General features: G+C 47.0%; 1 protein-coding gene and 1 long non-coding RNA gene across 2 annotated transcripts in view; one reads left to right on the forward strand and one right to left on the reverse strand.

The window, feature by feature from the left end:
- The window catches only part of LOC139383351 (ninein-like), a 52,180-nt gene that overhangs the window by 28,311 nt on the left and 7,494 nt on the right, over positions 1-16,375 (forward strand). Inside the window, exons 13-27 of the mRNA XM_071127859.1 lie at positions 162-251; positions 937-1,075; positions 1,603-1,727; positions 2,324-2,560; positions 2,713-3,821; positions 4,462-4,560; positions 6,215-6,284; positions 6,608-6,796; positions 7,012-7,128; positions 7,383-7,496; positions 7,988-8,134; positions 9,082-9,240; positions 9,419-9,559; positions 9,941-10,033; positions 12,751-12,849. Of these exons, the coding sequence (XP_070983960.1) occupies positions 162-251; positions 937-1,075; positions 1,603-1,727; positions 2,324-2,560; positions 2,713-3,821; positions 4,462-4,560; positions 6,215-6,284; positions 6,608-6,796; positions 7,012-7,128; positions 7,383-7,496; positions 7,988-8,134; positions 9,082-9,240; positions 9,419-9,559; positions 9,941-10,033; positions 12,751-12,849 (2,928 nt within the window). The remainder of the gene's footprint in view (positions 1-161; positions 252-936; positions 1,076-1,602; positions 1,728-2,323; positions 2,561-2,712; positions 3,822-4,461; positions 4,561-6,214; positions 6,285-6,607; positions 6,797-7,011; positions 7,129-7,382; positions 7,497-7,987; positions 8,135-9,081; positions 9,241-9,418; positions 9,560-9,940; positions 10,034-12,750; positions 12,850-16,375) is intronic.
- The window catches only part of LOC139383353 (uncharacterized), a 52,430-nt gene that overhangs the window by 7,257 nt on the left and 28,798 nt on the right, over positions 1-16,375 (reverse strand). The window contains exon 3 of the long non-coding RNA XR_011628727.1: positions 1,394-1,533. This is a non-coding gene — a long non-coding RNA (uncharacterized lncRNA). The remainder of the gene's footprint in view (positions 1-1,393; positions 1,534-16,375) is intronic.

Consider the following 16,375-nt stretch of genomic DNA (forward strand, 5'->3'; position numbering starts at 1 on the left):
TGAACTGCTTTCGGGGCTAGCAGTCGCAAAGGGCCCCGTTTCAATAATATACATAGATGTCCATAGTAATCTGTCGCACATTTTTCAGTTCTGCCTAATGGAATGAGACTATCTATTCTGAAGTATCTGTCTGTAAGAAGTTCTGGTTCTGTTTTCCTCAGTTTGGGGATCTGGACCCGGGCAGTGCAGAGTTCTTCCTACAGGAGGAGCGTCTCGGACGGCTCCGCAGCAGCTATGAGGAACAGTGCCGGGTAAGCACGGGCACGCAGGGGCACGCCGGGGCAGGGGCACGCAGGGGCAGGGGCACGCCGGGGCAGGGGCACGCCGGGGCAGGGGCACGCTGGGGCACGCCGGGGCAGGGGCACGCCGGGGCTGGGGAACGCCGGGGCAGGGGCACGCTGGGGCAGGGGCACGCCGGGGCAGGGGCACGCCGGGGCAGGGGCACGCCGGGGCCGGGGAACGCCGGGGCCGGGGCACGCCGGGGAACGCCGGGGCACGCCGGGGCACGCCGGGGCTGGGGCACGATGGGGCTGGGGCACGCAGGGGCACGCCGGGGCTGGGGCACGCCGGGGCAGGGGCACGCCGGGGCTGGGGCACGCCGGGGCAGGGGCACGCCGGGGCAGGGGCACGCCGGGGCACGCCGGGGCAGGGGCACGCCGGGGCTGGGGCACGCCGGGGCTGGGGCACGCTGGGGCAGGGCCGGGTAATAGGTCTCACTGGAACCAATCCATCAACTAATCATTAAAACTATCAGTCAAACCATCAACTAATCATTAACTCAGTCAATCCATCAATTAATAATTTAAAACTCAGTCAATCCATCAATTATCTGTAAATATACTACTTCAGAGGTAGGTTGCCTATTTATTTTAAAAATAAAATAATACTATTTATTTTGACTGATTTTTTTATTGTGGATGTGTTGTTTTGAGACAGGAGCTACAGGATCGTATTGACGAGCTTCAAGCAGAACTGCAGGAGTACCACAACTTGGGCCGAACCTCTCAGCCCTGTCTCAAACCCTCGCTCTCCGAGGAGCTGGGGAGTACGAGTCCTGGCATGGAGTCAGACCCAGGTACATTGAAGCAGAACGTAGGTTTGGGGGGGGGGGTACCCTGCAAACGTCTACTCTGAAAGTCCCCTGACATGCCCTATGACCTTCAGAATAGACGTTTGCAGGGTATCTGAAGGTCATAGAGATGCTGCTTGAGCAAGGCAAGATGTTGAATTGTTTATCTTGATCACGTAAATACTAGTTATTTGGATGGAAAGAGTTTAAAAATATATTTATTTTATTTTTAGATCAGTGATTTTGCCCCGTTACCACAGCTATGTAGTCAAACACATTGATTAGCTAAAGAACATGAGAGCTTGTTAGTAGTTCCTTCCTCACCTGTCTGTTTGCCAGTACAGCCAGAAGAGGACTGGCCATCCCTCTGAGCCTGGTTCCCCTCTAGGTTTCCTTCCTTCGAGGGAGTTTATCCTGGCCCCTGTACATCCTGCGTTGCTTGTTTGAGGTTTTATGCTGGGTATCTGTAACAAAACAAACAAACTTTGTGACAACTGCTGATGGGGAGAAAAAATGCATTTGATTGTCCTCAGGCCTGGGCTTGGAGGAGGGCCAGCCATTGTTCAACATGAGTCTGGAGGCAGAGATGATGCTGGAGAGGCTGAAAGAGAAGCACCTCCAAGAGATGGAGGAGCTACAGGCTCAGCTGGAGAGCAAGGTGACACTTGAATATCTAGCCGCGCTTCCACAGAATTTCCTAAAGCAATCCGTATTTCACTGTGCCATGTTTACTTAATTCAGAGACAGATTGGGTGTAGCTAGCTGGGGCAGTCCATACTCCTTTATCGGAGACAGATTGGGTGTAGCTAGATGGGGCAGTCCCCACTCCTTTATCGGAGACAGATTGGGTGTAGCTAGATGGGGCAGTCCCCACTCCTTTATCGGAGACAGATTGGGTGTAGCTAGCTGGGGCAGTTCATACTCCTTTATCGGAGACAGATTGGGTGTAGCTAGATGGGGCAGTCCTCACTCCTTTATCGGAGACAGATTGGGTGTAGCTAGATGGGGCAGTCCCCACTCCTTTATCAGAGACGGATTGGGTGTAGCTAGATGGGCCAGTCCTCACTCCTTTATCAGAGACGGATTGGGTGTAGCTAGATGGGTCAGTCCCCACTCCTTTATCAGAGACAGATTGTGTGTGTGTGTGTGTACGCCAGGGTCAGCGGCTCTAACCACAAACCTGGGCCACACAGACCACACTGCATTGTTTTGTTCTGTTACAGCTGAATATGATTTATCCCCGTGCCATTACAGGTGAGTGAATTTGACCAGAAGGTGGAGGAGCAGAAGACGGACCTGGAGACCCAGAAGGCAGCCTTGTCTCTGCACTACATGGAGGAGATCCAGGCTCTACACGGTGAGATGTCCAGCAGCCAGAACAGAGCCCTGGAGCTCCAGGCCCAGCTAGAGCAGGCAGAGGAGGAGCGGGCTGGCTTGGAGCAGAGGCAGGCTGGGGAGATGGAAGAGCTGGAGCAACAGCAAGAGGAAGAAGTGAGTAGAGGACTGTGGGACCCAGTTGGTTAAAGCATGGCACATGCGGGGAATCATGGGTTCGATTCTTGCTGGGGCCACCCATGCAAAAATGTATGCGCTCAGTGATAAGTCTGGTAAATGGCATATATTCCATTATTTGATTATATTAGGTGAGCAGACTGGAGCAGCAGCTCCTAGAGGCCCGCACCCAGGCTGCCTCCCTGGAGCAGCAGTTCCTAGAGGCCCACACCCAGGCTGCCTCCCTGGGGGAGCAGCTCCTAGAGGCCCACACCCAGGCTGCCTCCCTGGGGGAGCAGCTCCTAGAGGCCCGCACCCAGGCTGCCTCCCTGGGGGAGCAGCTCCTAGAGGCCCGCACCCAGGCTGCCTCCCTGGGGGAGCAGCTCCTAGAGGCCCGCACCCAGGCTGCCTCCCTGGAGCAGCAGCTCCTAGAGGCCCGCACCCAGGCTGCCTCCCTGGAGCAGCAGCTCCTAGAGGCCCACACCCAGGCTGCCTCCCTGGGGGAGCAGCTCCTAGAGGCACACACCCAGGCTGCCTCCTTGGAGGAGCAGCTCCTAGAGGCCCAACAGGCGAAAGGTGAGTTGAGCCTGGACACAGAGATGCAGGAGCTAAGGAAACTACATGCTGCGGAACTCAACAAGCTGGACGAGGAGCACAAAGAGATCCTTTTGACCAGGATGGAAGAAGAGCGGGGGAAGCTACAGGAGGAGAGAGCGGAGGTGGAGATGAGGCTGTTGGAGGAGTGGGAGAGGGAGAAGCTGGAGTTGCAGCAGAGCCACGAGGAGACAGTGAAGGTTGAGATAGAGGAGGTGGAGATGAGACTCATGGAGGAGTGGGAGAGGGAGAAGGCTCAGTTGAACAAGCAGAGTAACGAGTCGCTGCAGACCATGTTAGAGGAGGCGATGTTACGACTAGTCAAGGAGCAGCAGAACAGGGAGGCCAGGCTCACTGAGCAGTGGGAGCTGGAACGAGCTCGGCTTCAGCAGTGTCGTGAGGCGGCTCTCCTCACCAGGTTAGCCGAGGAGCGCCTGAAGCAGCAGGAGGAAACTGAGAGGAGGCTGAGGGAGGACTGGGACAGGGAGAGACTCCAGCTGGAGGAGGAATATGAGGGGGTGTTTCAGGAGCGGCTGCAGGAGGAGAGGCAGAGCCTAAAGGAGGCCCACAGACGGGCCATGCAGGAACTGAGTGCCAAACACCATGAGGAGAGGGAACAGCTCAGCAGTCTACTGGATAAACTGCGGGAAGACATCGCTGAGAAGAGGTAAGACTGTCTAACTCTAATTGAATCGGCTTATAATCAATTTCCTTTGTTACATTGTTTAGGGTTTATGTCCCAGCATTGACTATTTGTCCATTACAAACCTGCATTCTTGATAAAAAACCTTAAGCATGTTTACTTAATGTCAGTGTTGTAGTAGTAGAGACCTGTCTGGAGACCACATAGTGAGTGTCTCGGTCTTGTCTCTGTGTCGGATATATTTGTACTTAGCTTGGTCTCGGACAGTGTGGACTAGTCATTTCTTCCTGAGACAAAGGACGTAAAAAGGTCATTGTCAGCTTCCATTCAGTCAGTGCATGAAACCGCTTCGCCAGGCTATATATATTTATTTATTGTGGAAATATTGTGGAAATGTGGGGCAAAAAGGCAAACTCAGCACCATGTTTCATTACATAACCCACTGATATTGCAAACTACTTTAATGATTTTTTTTATATATGATATTTATATATATATATATAAAAATCATTAAAGTAGTTTGCAATATCAGTGGGTTTTGTAATGAAACATGGTGCTGAGTTTGCCTTTTTGCCCCACATTTCCTTTAAGCTCCACAGCTTTTTACTTTGTTTCATAGTACAGATCTTCTGTTCCTGACTTTGTTTTCCTCTGTTGGCTGTAGGTGTGAGGTGGGTCGCCTAGTAGAGGAGAACCTTTTACTCACACAGAAGATGTCAACGCTGAAGGAAGAGTACCTGAAAGACAGCCAGAAGGAGATGCTGTGAGAAACCTCATGTTCAAGGACATCAGTTTCCTGCTCCTGGGGACCATTTTAATTTAATTACCCTAGCAATCTTCCCTGGTGTAGTGGAGGTTAAACGCAAGTAAATGCAGGTTACTCACCTTTTGCCCTGAAAAATGCATTGAAAGTATAGGGAGCACCACTTTCTTCACTAACTGCCGATCAGAGTTTATCCACTTTTTTTTTTTTTTACCTCTAAGGGACCGTAGCGTCCCACCTGGCCAACATTCAGTGAAATTGCAGAGTGCCAAATTCAAAAACAGAAATACTCATTATAAAAATGTATAAAACATGTTATACATCGGTTTAAAGATTAACTTCTTGTTATTCCAAGCACGGTGTCAGATTTCAAAAAGGCTTTATGGCGAAAGCATACCATGCGATTATCTGAGAACAGCGCCCAGCGGACAAATTACTTTTTTAACATTTTATTTTACTAGGCAAGTCAGTTAAGAACAAATTCTTATTTTCAATGACGGCCTAGTGGGTTACCTGCCTGTTCAGGGGCAGAACGACAGATTGGGGTTTGAACTTGCAACCTTCCAGTTACTAGTCCAACGCTCTAACCACTAGGCTACCCTGCCGCCCCCATTACAAACAGTTACAAGCCAAGTAGAGGAGTTAAATTTTATCGCTATTTCTGACTTGTGTATCACTTTGATGATCTTCATATGGTTGCACTCACAAGACTCCCGTTTAAATGTTTGTTTTGTTCGATAAAGTCCCTCCAAAAAACCTCTGTTTTGTTTGCGTTTTGTTCAGTAATTCACGGGCTCAAAGGCAGTCAAAACATCTGAAAAGTATCAGTAAAGTTCGTAGAAACATGTCAAACGATGTTTATAATCAATCCTCAGGTTGTTTTTAGTCATAATAATCAATAATATTTCAACCGGACAAAAGCTTTGTCAATATAAAAGGAAAACAAGAAAGGCTCGCTCTCGGTCGCGCATGAAAAACCTCTGGGACACTGCAGTGTCCACTCACTCAGTGGTCTTACTCCCTCATTTTTCAGAATACAAGCCTGGCAGTCAAAAAAACCTGAGAAAAAAAAAATACTTCCTGGATGGATTTATGTTTGTAGTTTTCCATTGACAGCCTATACAGATTCCATTGACTTATGATTCAAATTGCACTTCCTATGGGTTCCACTAGATCTCAACAAACAAATCCATCCAGGAAGTAGGTTTTTTTTTCTCTCAGGTTTTTTTGACTGACATTTCAGTTCTGTTATACTCAGACATTATTTTAACAGTTTTAGAAACTTTGGAGTGTTTTCTATCCAAATCTACTAATTATATGCATATCCTAGCTTCTGGGCCTGAGGAGCAGGCAGTTTAGGGCATGCTTTTCATCCGGAGGTGAAAATACTGCCCCCTACCCTAGTGAGGTTAGCCACTACATCACTGCTAGCACTTACACACCTGATTAAACTAATCAGCTTATCAAGCCTTTGATTAGTGGAATGAGCAGGTGTGTTAGAGCTAGGGCAAAAACTCAAATGTGTACCACTAAGTCCCCAGGACCAGGACTGAAACACTGATGTAGAGTATCGAAGCCCCGTAGTATCGTACAATTTATATTTTACATTTCATTGGGTCGTTGAACTTGCACTTTTCTTCTCCCCCTATCTTAGCTTCAAACTGGAGCATTTCAGGAAGGAGAAGATTTCTGCGCAAAAGAAGGCAGAGAGTTTCAAGAGACAGGTAGGACGGGAGTTTCACGAGACGGGTAGGGCGGGAGTTTCACGAGACGGATAGGGCGGGAGTAAACCAACTGACTTTATTAGCGATATTAATGTTAACCTTTGACTTGGTTCTAGGGGCTGTGCATTGCACTTAAGACCGTTGTTCCTTTGTGCTAACACTGGCAATACATGGCAACTCTAATAAATCTAGATCGGTGTCAGAAACATGCCATTTTTCTCAATATAGTGAACTACTTTTGACCAGGGAATAGGGTGCTATATAGGGTTCCATTTGGGACGACCCCTAAACCTGCACCCCCCCCCCCCCCCCCCCCCCCGTAGATCTCAGTGCTTCGTCTCCGCAGTCAGCAGCTGGAGGATGAGAACGGGCTGCTGTCGGAGAAGAACGCCCAGAATGCAGCAGGAGTGGAGGGGTTGAGCCAACAGCTGGGGGAACTGCTCAGACAGAGTGAGAGACAGGAAGCTGTCAGAGACCAGCAATGTACTGTACCGGAGGGTGAGAGGATGAAGGTAAGTGATGAGTAGGTGGATGGTTCAGGATTTTGGCAGTGAAGCCCTTCTCAACTTCCCAGAGTCGGGTGAAGTCGTGGCAAACTCAGTCCCGGGGGGGGGGGGTCTGACTGCCATCAGATGGCAGTGTGTGTGACTGCCCTGGAGGCGGAGCTAACCAACGCTGTGGAAGGGACTGTACCACTATTGGCTAACGACTTGTTCTCCTGTATCAGATGGCAGTGTGTGTGTCTGCCTTGGAGGCGGAGCTAACCAACGCTGTGGAAGGGACTGTACTACTAAAGGAGGGCAAGGCCCAGCTGGTGCTACAACTCAATACCCTCAGAGATAAGGTGAGATGTGAGCAGATGATAAACATTATGTAGTAAAAATCTAATATAATAATTTAACTCACTATTTTTTTTAAATTTGTATTAAACTTTTATTTATCCAGGTTAGTTTAGTATTTTGCAAGAGAGACCTACTTGCAGTTTCTGTATATTATATACAGTATGTTACACATGGATGCAGGGGTTTCGGTACATTATGGTTAAATTGGTTATTCGGTACATAAAACCACACTCTTCTTCACTGTGTCCACCTGTAGGTAGCTAAGATGGGGGCTGTAGAGTGCCGGCTCTCCTCCCTCCTGCAGGAGCGCAAGGCTTTGGAAAAACAAACCCAGGGATTACGCAACCAGCTAGCCAAGTCTCAGGAGAGAGTAAGGATGCTCTGTTCAGTCGGGGCAACCTTTTACACTGCCTGGCCAATAGTAGTGCACTGTTATAGGGAATAGAGGGTGCCTTTTGGGACGTACCCTCTTCAACCACTTATGACACAGTAATGATCTACAATTAAAATAGTGTCTACTTTCATTCAATATCATCATCATTTATAACTTACAGTATATTCTGTGTGTGTCAAGCCAAAGACACACTTCAACATTGCAAGGACAATTAAGTATTTCTAATTTAATTACGCAAAAATTCACTAATTTTATGACTCCTGTTGATTTGTGCGTTTAGTCAATATGCTTTGCAGTGTCAGCCAGTATTCATGTAAAGTTCCCAAGTTTCCGAGAAATCCTGGTTGGAGGATTCCTGAATCACAAGGGAATAATCAGGAAATCCGCACTCCTCCAACCAGGATTTCTGGAAAAATTGGGAATTTAAAGGAAAGTTAGGGGAATTTTGACCAGGTGGTTTCTTTCAGAACCAGGTGTTGGAGGAAAGCCTGCAGTCTGTTGACCTCCAGAGCGCCCGTCTCAAGTCAGACCTCCGCGTGTCACGGCAAGAGAAGGACGCCCTCAAACAGGAAGTGATGTCACTGCGCAAACAGCTGCAGAACGGCAACGACAAGGTGAGGACTACTATGATGACACGTTGATTGGCTGGTTTCAGGTTGGTTGGTTGGCTGGTTTCAGGTTGGTTGGTTGGCTGGTTTCAGGTTGGTTGGTTGGCTGGTTTCAGGTTGGTTGGTTGGCTGGCTTCAGGTTGGTTGGTTGGCTGGCTGGTTGGCTGGCTTCAGGTTGGCTGGCTTGAGGTTGGTTGGTTGGCTGGCTGGCTTCAGGTTGGTTGGTTGGCTGGCTTCAGGTTGGCTGGCTTCAGGTTGGCTGGCTTCAGGTTGGCTGGCTTCAGGTTGGCTGGCTGGCTGGCTGGCTTCTGGCTGGCTGGCTGGCTTCAGGTTGGCTGGCTTCAGGTTGGCTGGCTTCAGGTTGGCTGGCTTCAGGTTGGCTGGCTTCAGGTTGGCTGGCTTCAGGTTGGCTGGCTTCAGGTTGGCTGGCTGGCTTCAGGTTGGCTGGCTGGCTTCAGGTTGGCTGGCTGGCTTCAGGTTGGCTGGCTGGCTTCAGGTTGGCTGGCTTCAGGTTGGCTGGCTTCAGGTTGGCTGGCTGGCTGGCTGGCTGGCTGGCTTCAGGTTGGCTGGCTGGCTTCAGGTTGGCTGGATGGCTTCAGGTTGGCTGGCTGGCTTCAGGTTGGCTGGCTGGCTTCAGGTTGGCTGGCTGGCTTCAGGTTGGCTGGCTGGCTTCAGGTTGGCTGGCTAGCTTCAGGTTGGCTGGCTAGCTTCAGGTTGGTTGATTGGTTAGTTCATTGGCTGGCTTCAGGTTGGTCAGTTCTAATCATTCTATTTCTCTAATCACTATAACGAATGGTGGTTCGGTTGGTATAGAAATACTAGAACGGCCATCCAGTCAAATTGCTGCGGCTCGAGCAGCTTTGTCCCTTATAGTATATTTCTATGTGTCAGAGAATGCTCAAGTCTCTCAGCTGATTTGTTATTGTGACGTCTGATGGGTTTTCCTGAATCAGAACCAGGTTCTGGAGATGGCCCTGCACTCCAGCGGATACCAGAGCCAGCAAAAGAAGCTGTACCAGGATGAGCTGGCCAGGCTGGTGGAACAGGAACAGCAGCAGCTGAGGCAGGAGAACGAGAGGCTGACCATGGAGCTCCACCACACCAGGGAAAAGGTGAGCTTACAGAGGAAGGGATGGATGGATGTGACAGACTCATTCATCCGTTTGACAAAATATCAACACAATCAGATCTGACTTGATGTCTCAAGATCTTTTAAGTTTGAGGCTTAGAGGAGAGCGGTACACCCTGCGCATGAATAACTCTTTCAAACCCTGTATCATCTCCTCACAGCTGGAGGCAGCCATCTTAACCGCGAAGCAGCAGAAACAGCAGGGCCAGTCCAGCGTGGGGAAGACTGTGGAACAGGAGAAGACTGCTCTGAAGAGAGAGCTGGACGTGATGCATCAGGAGCTACTCTCTGCTCAGAACAAGGTCATCTAACAGGAGGATCTACTTTGACACATGCTCTGATTGGTTGGCTGGCTGGTTTCTGATTGGTTGGCTAGCTGGTTTCTGATTGGTTGGCTGGCTGGTTTCTGATTGGTTGGCTAGCTGGTTTCTGATTGGTTGGCTAGCTGGTTTCTGATTGGTTGGCTAGCTGGTTTCTGATTGGTTGTATTGGTTGAGTTACATTATCCCTCTACATCAATAGTATCAACCTGTGTAGAAAAGGAAAGCTTACCTCCACATATAATTCCCAAGAAACTTGTATTCCTGAAGCGGTCAGCTTTTGACATTGTCTGTTTGTAAAGGATGCGTCTTTCCTTGTTATCTGATGGTCTTGTGTGCCCGGCGTGATGGTGTGGTTTACAGGTGTGTGAGGTTCAGCGAGAGCTGGACAGTCTACGTCAGGAGAATGAGGGGCTGAAGACTCAACAGGCTCCACTACAGGCCTGGCTTCTGGAGGTCGGTTCTCTGCCAGCCTTCCCTAACTTCTCCCTCACTTGTACTCTGGACTTGAGTCTATCTGTCAAACACCTGTCCTCTTTTTTTAAATGTCACCTTTCTCCCTCTTCCTTACTCTTCTGTAATCTCCTATATAAACAGTAAAAAAATATGTTTTTGTAACACCAATAATTTTCCAGAAACACTATAAAAGTTTGCCGGGCACTGGTGCCTCCTGTCCCAACCCACCTGTCTCTTTAACACAGCCTCTATCCATCTGTCTCTGTCTATCCCTCCTACCCTACATTATGTCCCCTGTCTCTACTCTCTACCCATCTCTCTTTTTCTCTCATGTCTCTCTCCCCCGACTGTCACTCTCAAACTAAAAATAGTTCCACAGGCAGTTGTTACAACAACAAGAAAATAGCTTCAATAGTTGTGTCCAGATACTGATTCAACTAATATTAGAATGGATGTCCTGATCAGAGAGGTTCAGGACGTGAAGAACAGTTTTTTTTTTTTGTTCTCCCAGGGGTCAGCATGATGAGTTTAAACAGGAGAACGTAAAGATGACAGTAATATGTAAGTCATTGAGAGAGGACATCAGTTCTGTATGTGAATCCAATGATAGAGAAATCAGATTATCTCCAGGGACAACCAAGGCAGAACAACATGGTTGTGGACGGAATTGCAGAATCTCCACATGAGACCTGGACGGAGTCTGAGAACAAAGTGAGGGAAATGATCTTGGAGATACTGAAGGTGGACCACAGGAAGATTGAGGTGGCCTGACAGGACTAGAAAACCCACCACCGGCCCAGGTGACAGGCCCAGGTGACAGGCCCAGGCCGATAGTGGTCAAGTTCCTGAGGTTCAAGGACAAGGTAGCTGTTCTGGAAAGAGACGACAACTTGAGAGGAACGTACATCTTCCTCAACGAGGACTATCCTGAAGCTGTGCGCCAGAAGAGGAAAGAACTGATCCCAGACATGAAAGCTGCCAGAGCGCGTGGAGACACACACCCTCTATGACAGACTCATTGTCCACCCGACCTCCCAGAAGCCTGGAAGGAATGAGAGAACCAAGCCTATGGCTTCAATCCCACAGTACACACACACACACACACACACACACACACACACACACACACACACACACACACACACACACACACACACACCAACTGTTTAATGTCTTTTTTTTCTATTGCCTTGTTTGCTCTTTTCCATATTGTCTCTGATCAGCTACCCAGGAAAGGTATAAAAAATAGCCCATATTAATATATGTAGCCTTAGAAATAACGTTCATGAAATCAATAATAAGTATAGTCAGAAAATATTCAGACCCCTTCCCCTTTTCCACATTTCATGTTACAGCCTTATTCCAAAATGGATTAAATACAAAAATCTACACACAATACCCCATAATGACAAAGTAAAAATAGGTTTTTAGAAAATGTTGCATATTTATAAAACAAATACCTTATTTACATAAGTATTCTGACCCTTTGCTATGAGACTGGAGATTGAGCCCCGGTGCATCCTGTTTCCATTGATCATCCTTGATGTTTCTACAACTTGATTGGAGTTCATCTGTGGTAAATTAATTTGATTGGACATGATTTGGAAAGGATGAGGTCTATATAAGGTCCCACAGTTGACAGTACATGTCAGCGCAAAAACAATGCCATGAGGAAGATGGAATTGTCCGTAGAGCTCTGAGGAAGGGCACCAAAAACATTATGCGTCATTGAAGGTTCCCAAAGACCACAGTGGCCTCCATTATTCTTAAATGGAAGAAGTTTGGAACCACCAAGACTCTTCCTAGAGCTGGCCGCCGGGCCAAACTGAGCAATCGGGGGAGAAGGACTTTGGTCAGGGAGGTGACCAACAACCCGATGGTCACTCTGACAGAGCTCTAGAGTTCCTCTGTGGAGATGGGAGAACCTTCTAGAAGGACAACCATCTCTTCAGCACTCCACAAATCAGGCCTTTATGGTAGAGTGGACAGACAGAAGACACTCCCCAATAAAAGGCATACGATGATATGCTTGGAGTTTGTCAAAAGCACCTTAAAGGACTCCCAGACCATGAGAAAGGTACAAGAACGGTGACTGTTTGAGGTTGTGGATAGGTTTCGTTTATACTGATAACAAGTTCCAACAGGTGCCATTAATACAGGTAACGACGGGGAGGGGTGGGGGGGGGGGGGGGTACTGTAGATTACATCTATCTTGACCAGGTCTCAGTTGTAAATGAGAACTTGTTCTCAACTGGCCTACCTGGTTAAATAAAGGTGAAATAAAAAAACGAGTGGAGGACAGAGGAGCCTCTTAAAGAAGAAGTTACAGGTCTGTGAGAGCCAGAAATCTTGCTTATTTGTAGGTGACCAAATACTTATTTTCACCATAATTTGCAAATAAATTCATTTTTTTTTTCTCATTTTGTCTGTCATAGTTGAAGTGTACCTATGATGAAAATTACAGGCCTCATATTTTTAAGTGGGAGAACTTGCACAACTGGTGGCTGACTAAATACTTTTTTAACCCACTGTGTGTAAATTGTTAAGTCTTGTCTGTTTTTTTCGTTGTGTCGGACCCAAATAAGACTAGGAGTCGCTAATGAGATCCTATCAAATCCTCCATCTCTTTCCTTGACTATCTGTCCTGTCTGTCGCTCCTCTCTCTCCTGACTCCTCATTATCTCTTCTTCTCCTAACAATCATCCTTGTCTCTCTAGGCCCAGCTGGGTGGTCTGTTGCCCCCCTCCCCTCGCAGGATGCCTGGTGAGTGGAGAGGACAACACTGCGAGAACGACCACAACCCAGAGAACATACAGGTAGGAGAGATCAGGGCTTCCCATCACTTCCTGTAGCAGGCTAATCACCTCCTGTAGCAGGCTAATCACACCTCTAACTGGAAATCTATCCTCAGATCTTCTTCTAGTTCCTTGAATCAATCAATGCAGCTGGCATATCTGGTGATCGACAATCTAGCACTTAGTATACAGTATCTTCACCCTCATGGTGTTCAACAGCTATTTACTGCTACTGTCACACTTTATACACTGTATTCTACAGCTCTTCATCATATCCTGTTGATTATGGGAATACCTGACTCTTCTGATCTGCCTTGATTACACTCTGATGGGACCTGAACCACAAATGCCTTGATTACATTATTGTAGGAACTGAACCACAGACACCTTGATTACATTATTGTAGGAACTGAACCACAGACACCTTGATTACATTATTGTAGGAACTGAACCACAGACACCTTGATTACATTATTGTAGGAACTGAACCACAGACACCTTGATTACATTATTGTAGGAACTGAACCACAGACACCTTGATTACATTATTGTAGGAACTGAACCACAGACACCTTGATTACATTATTGTAGGAACTGAACCACAGACACCTTGATTACATTATTGTAGGAACTGAACCACAGACACCTTGATTACATTATTGTAGGAACTGAACCACAGACACCTTGATTACATTATTGTAGGAACTGAACCACAGACACCTTACAAAATGTCCATTTTCACTTTGGGGAATATAAATGTTTGCAAATAGAAGTGAGGATTGAAATGCCTCTTTTTTGGGGGGGGGGGGGGGGGGGTTCTGTAGCTGTGACATTTTGTCCTAGTTTCATCACCACACCCACTGCCTTGCCATCTTCATGTTTTCTCGTGTGTGTGTGTGTTGTAGTGTGTGTTGTAGTAGTGCTGACCCCATTTAGCTGACTGGTCGATTGTTTAGTCGATAGGCTGTTGGTCAACCGAGATTCTTTCGTCGAGCAGTCGCAATATAATTTTTGTTTTCATGGTGCACCAAACACCTGTGGAATAATCCTTTGCAAAGGCCACTGGGATGGTACAGTCCATCACTCTTAAGAAATTGCATATGGTTATATTATGTAAAAAATAAATAATGGCGCAACACTAATAAATAATATTATTTTTATAACAAATGTGCTCTCTCCCTCTCGCTGTCCATGTTTCTGGAACATAATATTCTGTGCGCAGTAAAATTGATGACTTTCCCTATGTTGCCATGTTAAGCAGCATGTTGGGATTGAGAACAGGAGGAGGCAGCAGCAGCGGAAACGAGGAAACAGCCCTTAACCGAATTGCCTAAAAAAATATTGAGGGGAGAGAATCCCAATTTTAATTTGTTCTAGAATCAATCAGTCTAACATCCTGCCCAGACCGCTCGCGCGTCCGCCATTGTACGCATGTTGAGTTTGTTCACCCACACCAGACGCGATGAGGACACGCAGGTTGGAGTGTGGACCTCGGTTCAATCACCCACGTGGGTATATGCTCCTAAAAACCAATGAGATGGTAGAGGCGGGACTTGCAGCTCAAGCGTCACAAATAGAACCAACTTCTCTTAGTGTTTTACACTGGTCCAAATGGTCAGAGAAAATATTGTAATCTAACAGCAACTGTTTGGCACGCACATACTCACACAACGCTTCCTCCTCTACCCTCTGTTTACTTGATCACCAGTAGTTTCATGAACTTAAGTCAAATGTCTTCCACAGATCTGACTTCCCCCTCCGGAGCGTTCACCCGTTTTCCAGTTTGTTGTTCACGCCATCCACATCCATTTTGCTGTGTGTTACGACGTTCGGGTTTTGTTAATTTATTGACGTGTTTACGATGGGCTGTAGGTCAGGCGTCGCATGTTTTGTGTGAAGAGAGCGAGTGTTGAGGGAATAGCCAAAAAAATAAAATAAATGGTTCCTTAACAAATGAGGGATTTCAGTAACAAAACGTTTCAGTCCGTAACAAGTAAGAAACTAAATGGCTGTAACGAAGTTACATGACAGGAAAATAAACGCTGTGCTGTGATGCCTTTTCTCTGCAGTAGGGAGGAGAGCGAGACGATGCGCGTCAGTCACACAGGCACTCGCTCTTCTTTTTACCAGTGTGACCATCGGGCTCGAGTCCATTTGTGTGATCAAATAAATATCAGACAAGCTCGCTGCATATGTAGTTGATTTGATTCAAACACACAGGGTGTGCGTAAGTTTAAACATTTCGACCAATAGATTGTTCGTAAGAACAGGACGGCCTTCGTCGACCAAGATTATTATTGTTGTTGTTTTTTGTCTGGGACAGCCGTAGTGTGTGGGGAGTGTACGTTCTGGTTTTGGTTGTGTTTTCTCTAGATTCACCATGTCTGTCACTTTCTATTCTGGTGGCGGTTGGTGCTCAGATTGCACAGCTAAAGCCGAGTTAATTGCATAGCCCTGCCTTGAGAAGGTTAAAGGACTAGACTAGAGGCCTGGATGGGGGGGGGGGGGGGTGAGCCCTGGTGAAGTGTACCTACCTTCTCTCTCCAGGGTGGTGCTGCAATGCCAGAACAGAGGGCCGCTCATGCCGACAGCTACCGGAGGATCGGTGGACTCTGACTGACAGCAGCTTGGCAGTTTCAAACATCCCCTAGTCTGGGTTCCTTACTTTCCGTCTGTCCTCCTCACCTAACTCCAGCCCCACCTGATTCTCCAAGACTCATCTCCCCTTAATTCCCCTTACCTGGTCGTTTCTAACTCCCTCCAAACCTGTCCTCCTCACCTAACCCCAGCCCAACCTAATCCTCCAGGAATTCCCTGAATTTCCCCATATCCCACTTCGTTTGTTACTCTGCCTTCCGTCCTTATAGGAGATGACCAGTGATATGAATGGGGTGTTAGATACAGCTCAGTGTAAGGGTGTGTGTAATGAGTGTATGCATCCACTAGGTGGCGTATGAGAGTAAAACAAGCTAGTCTTTTGTTATTTTCCTCAAATCAAAGTGCTTTCTTAAACTCTTAACAGTATGTGAACTGTTGAGTCAAACAAAGGTTCATGAAATATGCTCTGATTGCAGAAGATTCCTTGTTCCAACAATGTATTATGTGAAATATTTTTCACTGTATTTCATATTGATATTTTTTTTTGCACTTAACCCACATCACCAATGTCAACTGATTTTTGTTTATCTTTGTCACATAGGATTTTAATAAAGTTTTGTTGGTGAACATGCTCACCTCTCACTACAGGTACGGGTATATCTGAAAGTACTGTGGTTTATTGTGAAACTGGACCAGTTTAGTACCAACAGTATTGAACTCGAAAGGACCAACAACAGTTTTGATTGTAAAACAAATGTCCATATGTTTTAATGATATTTATCAGAGAGCTTTGATTCATGTTGCAACCATGTTATAGTATTGTCACTATGGTTCTTCGGGATCTTTGATAGTCCAGACTGAACTCAGAATAATAAGATCCAGGTGGTATCAGGGTCTTCTAGATAATGTCAAACCACAGTTTTATTCTCTATTGCTCGGTGTGCTTCTG

This window comes from Oncorhynchus clarkii, chromosome 25 (assembly GCF_045791955.1).
Source record: "Oncorhynchus clarkii lewisi isolate Uvic-CL-2024 chromosome 25, UVic_Ocla_1.0, whole genome shotgun sequence".
NCBI classification, from domain to species: Eukaryota; Metazoa; Chordata; class Actinopteri; order Salmoniformes; family Salmonidae; genus Oncorhynchus; species Oncorhynchus clarkii.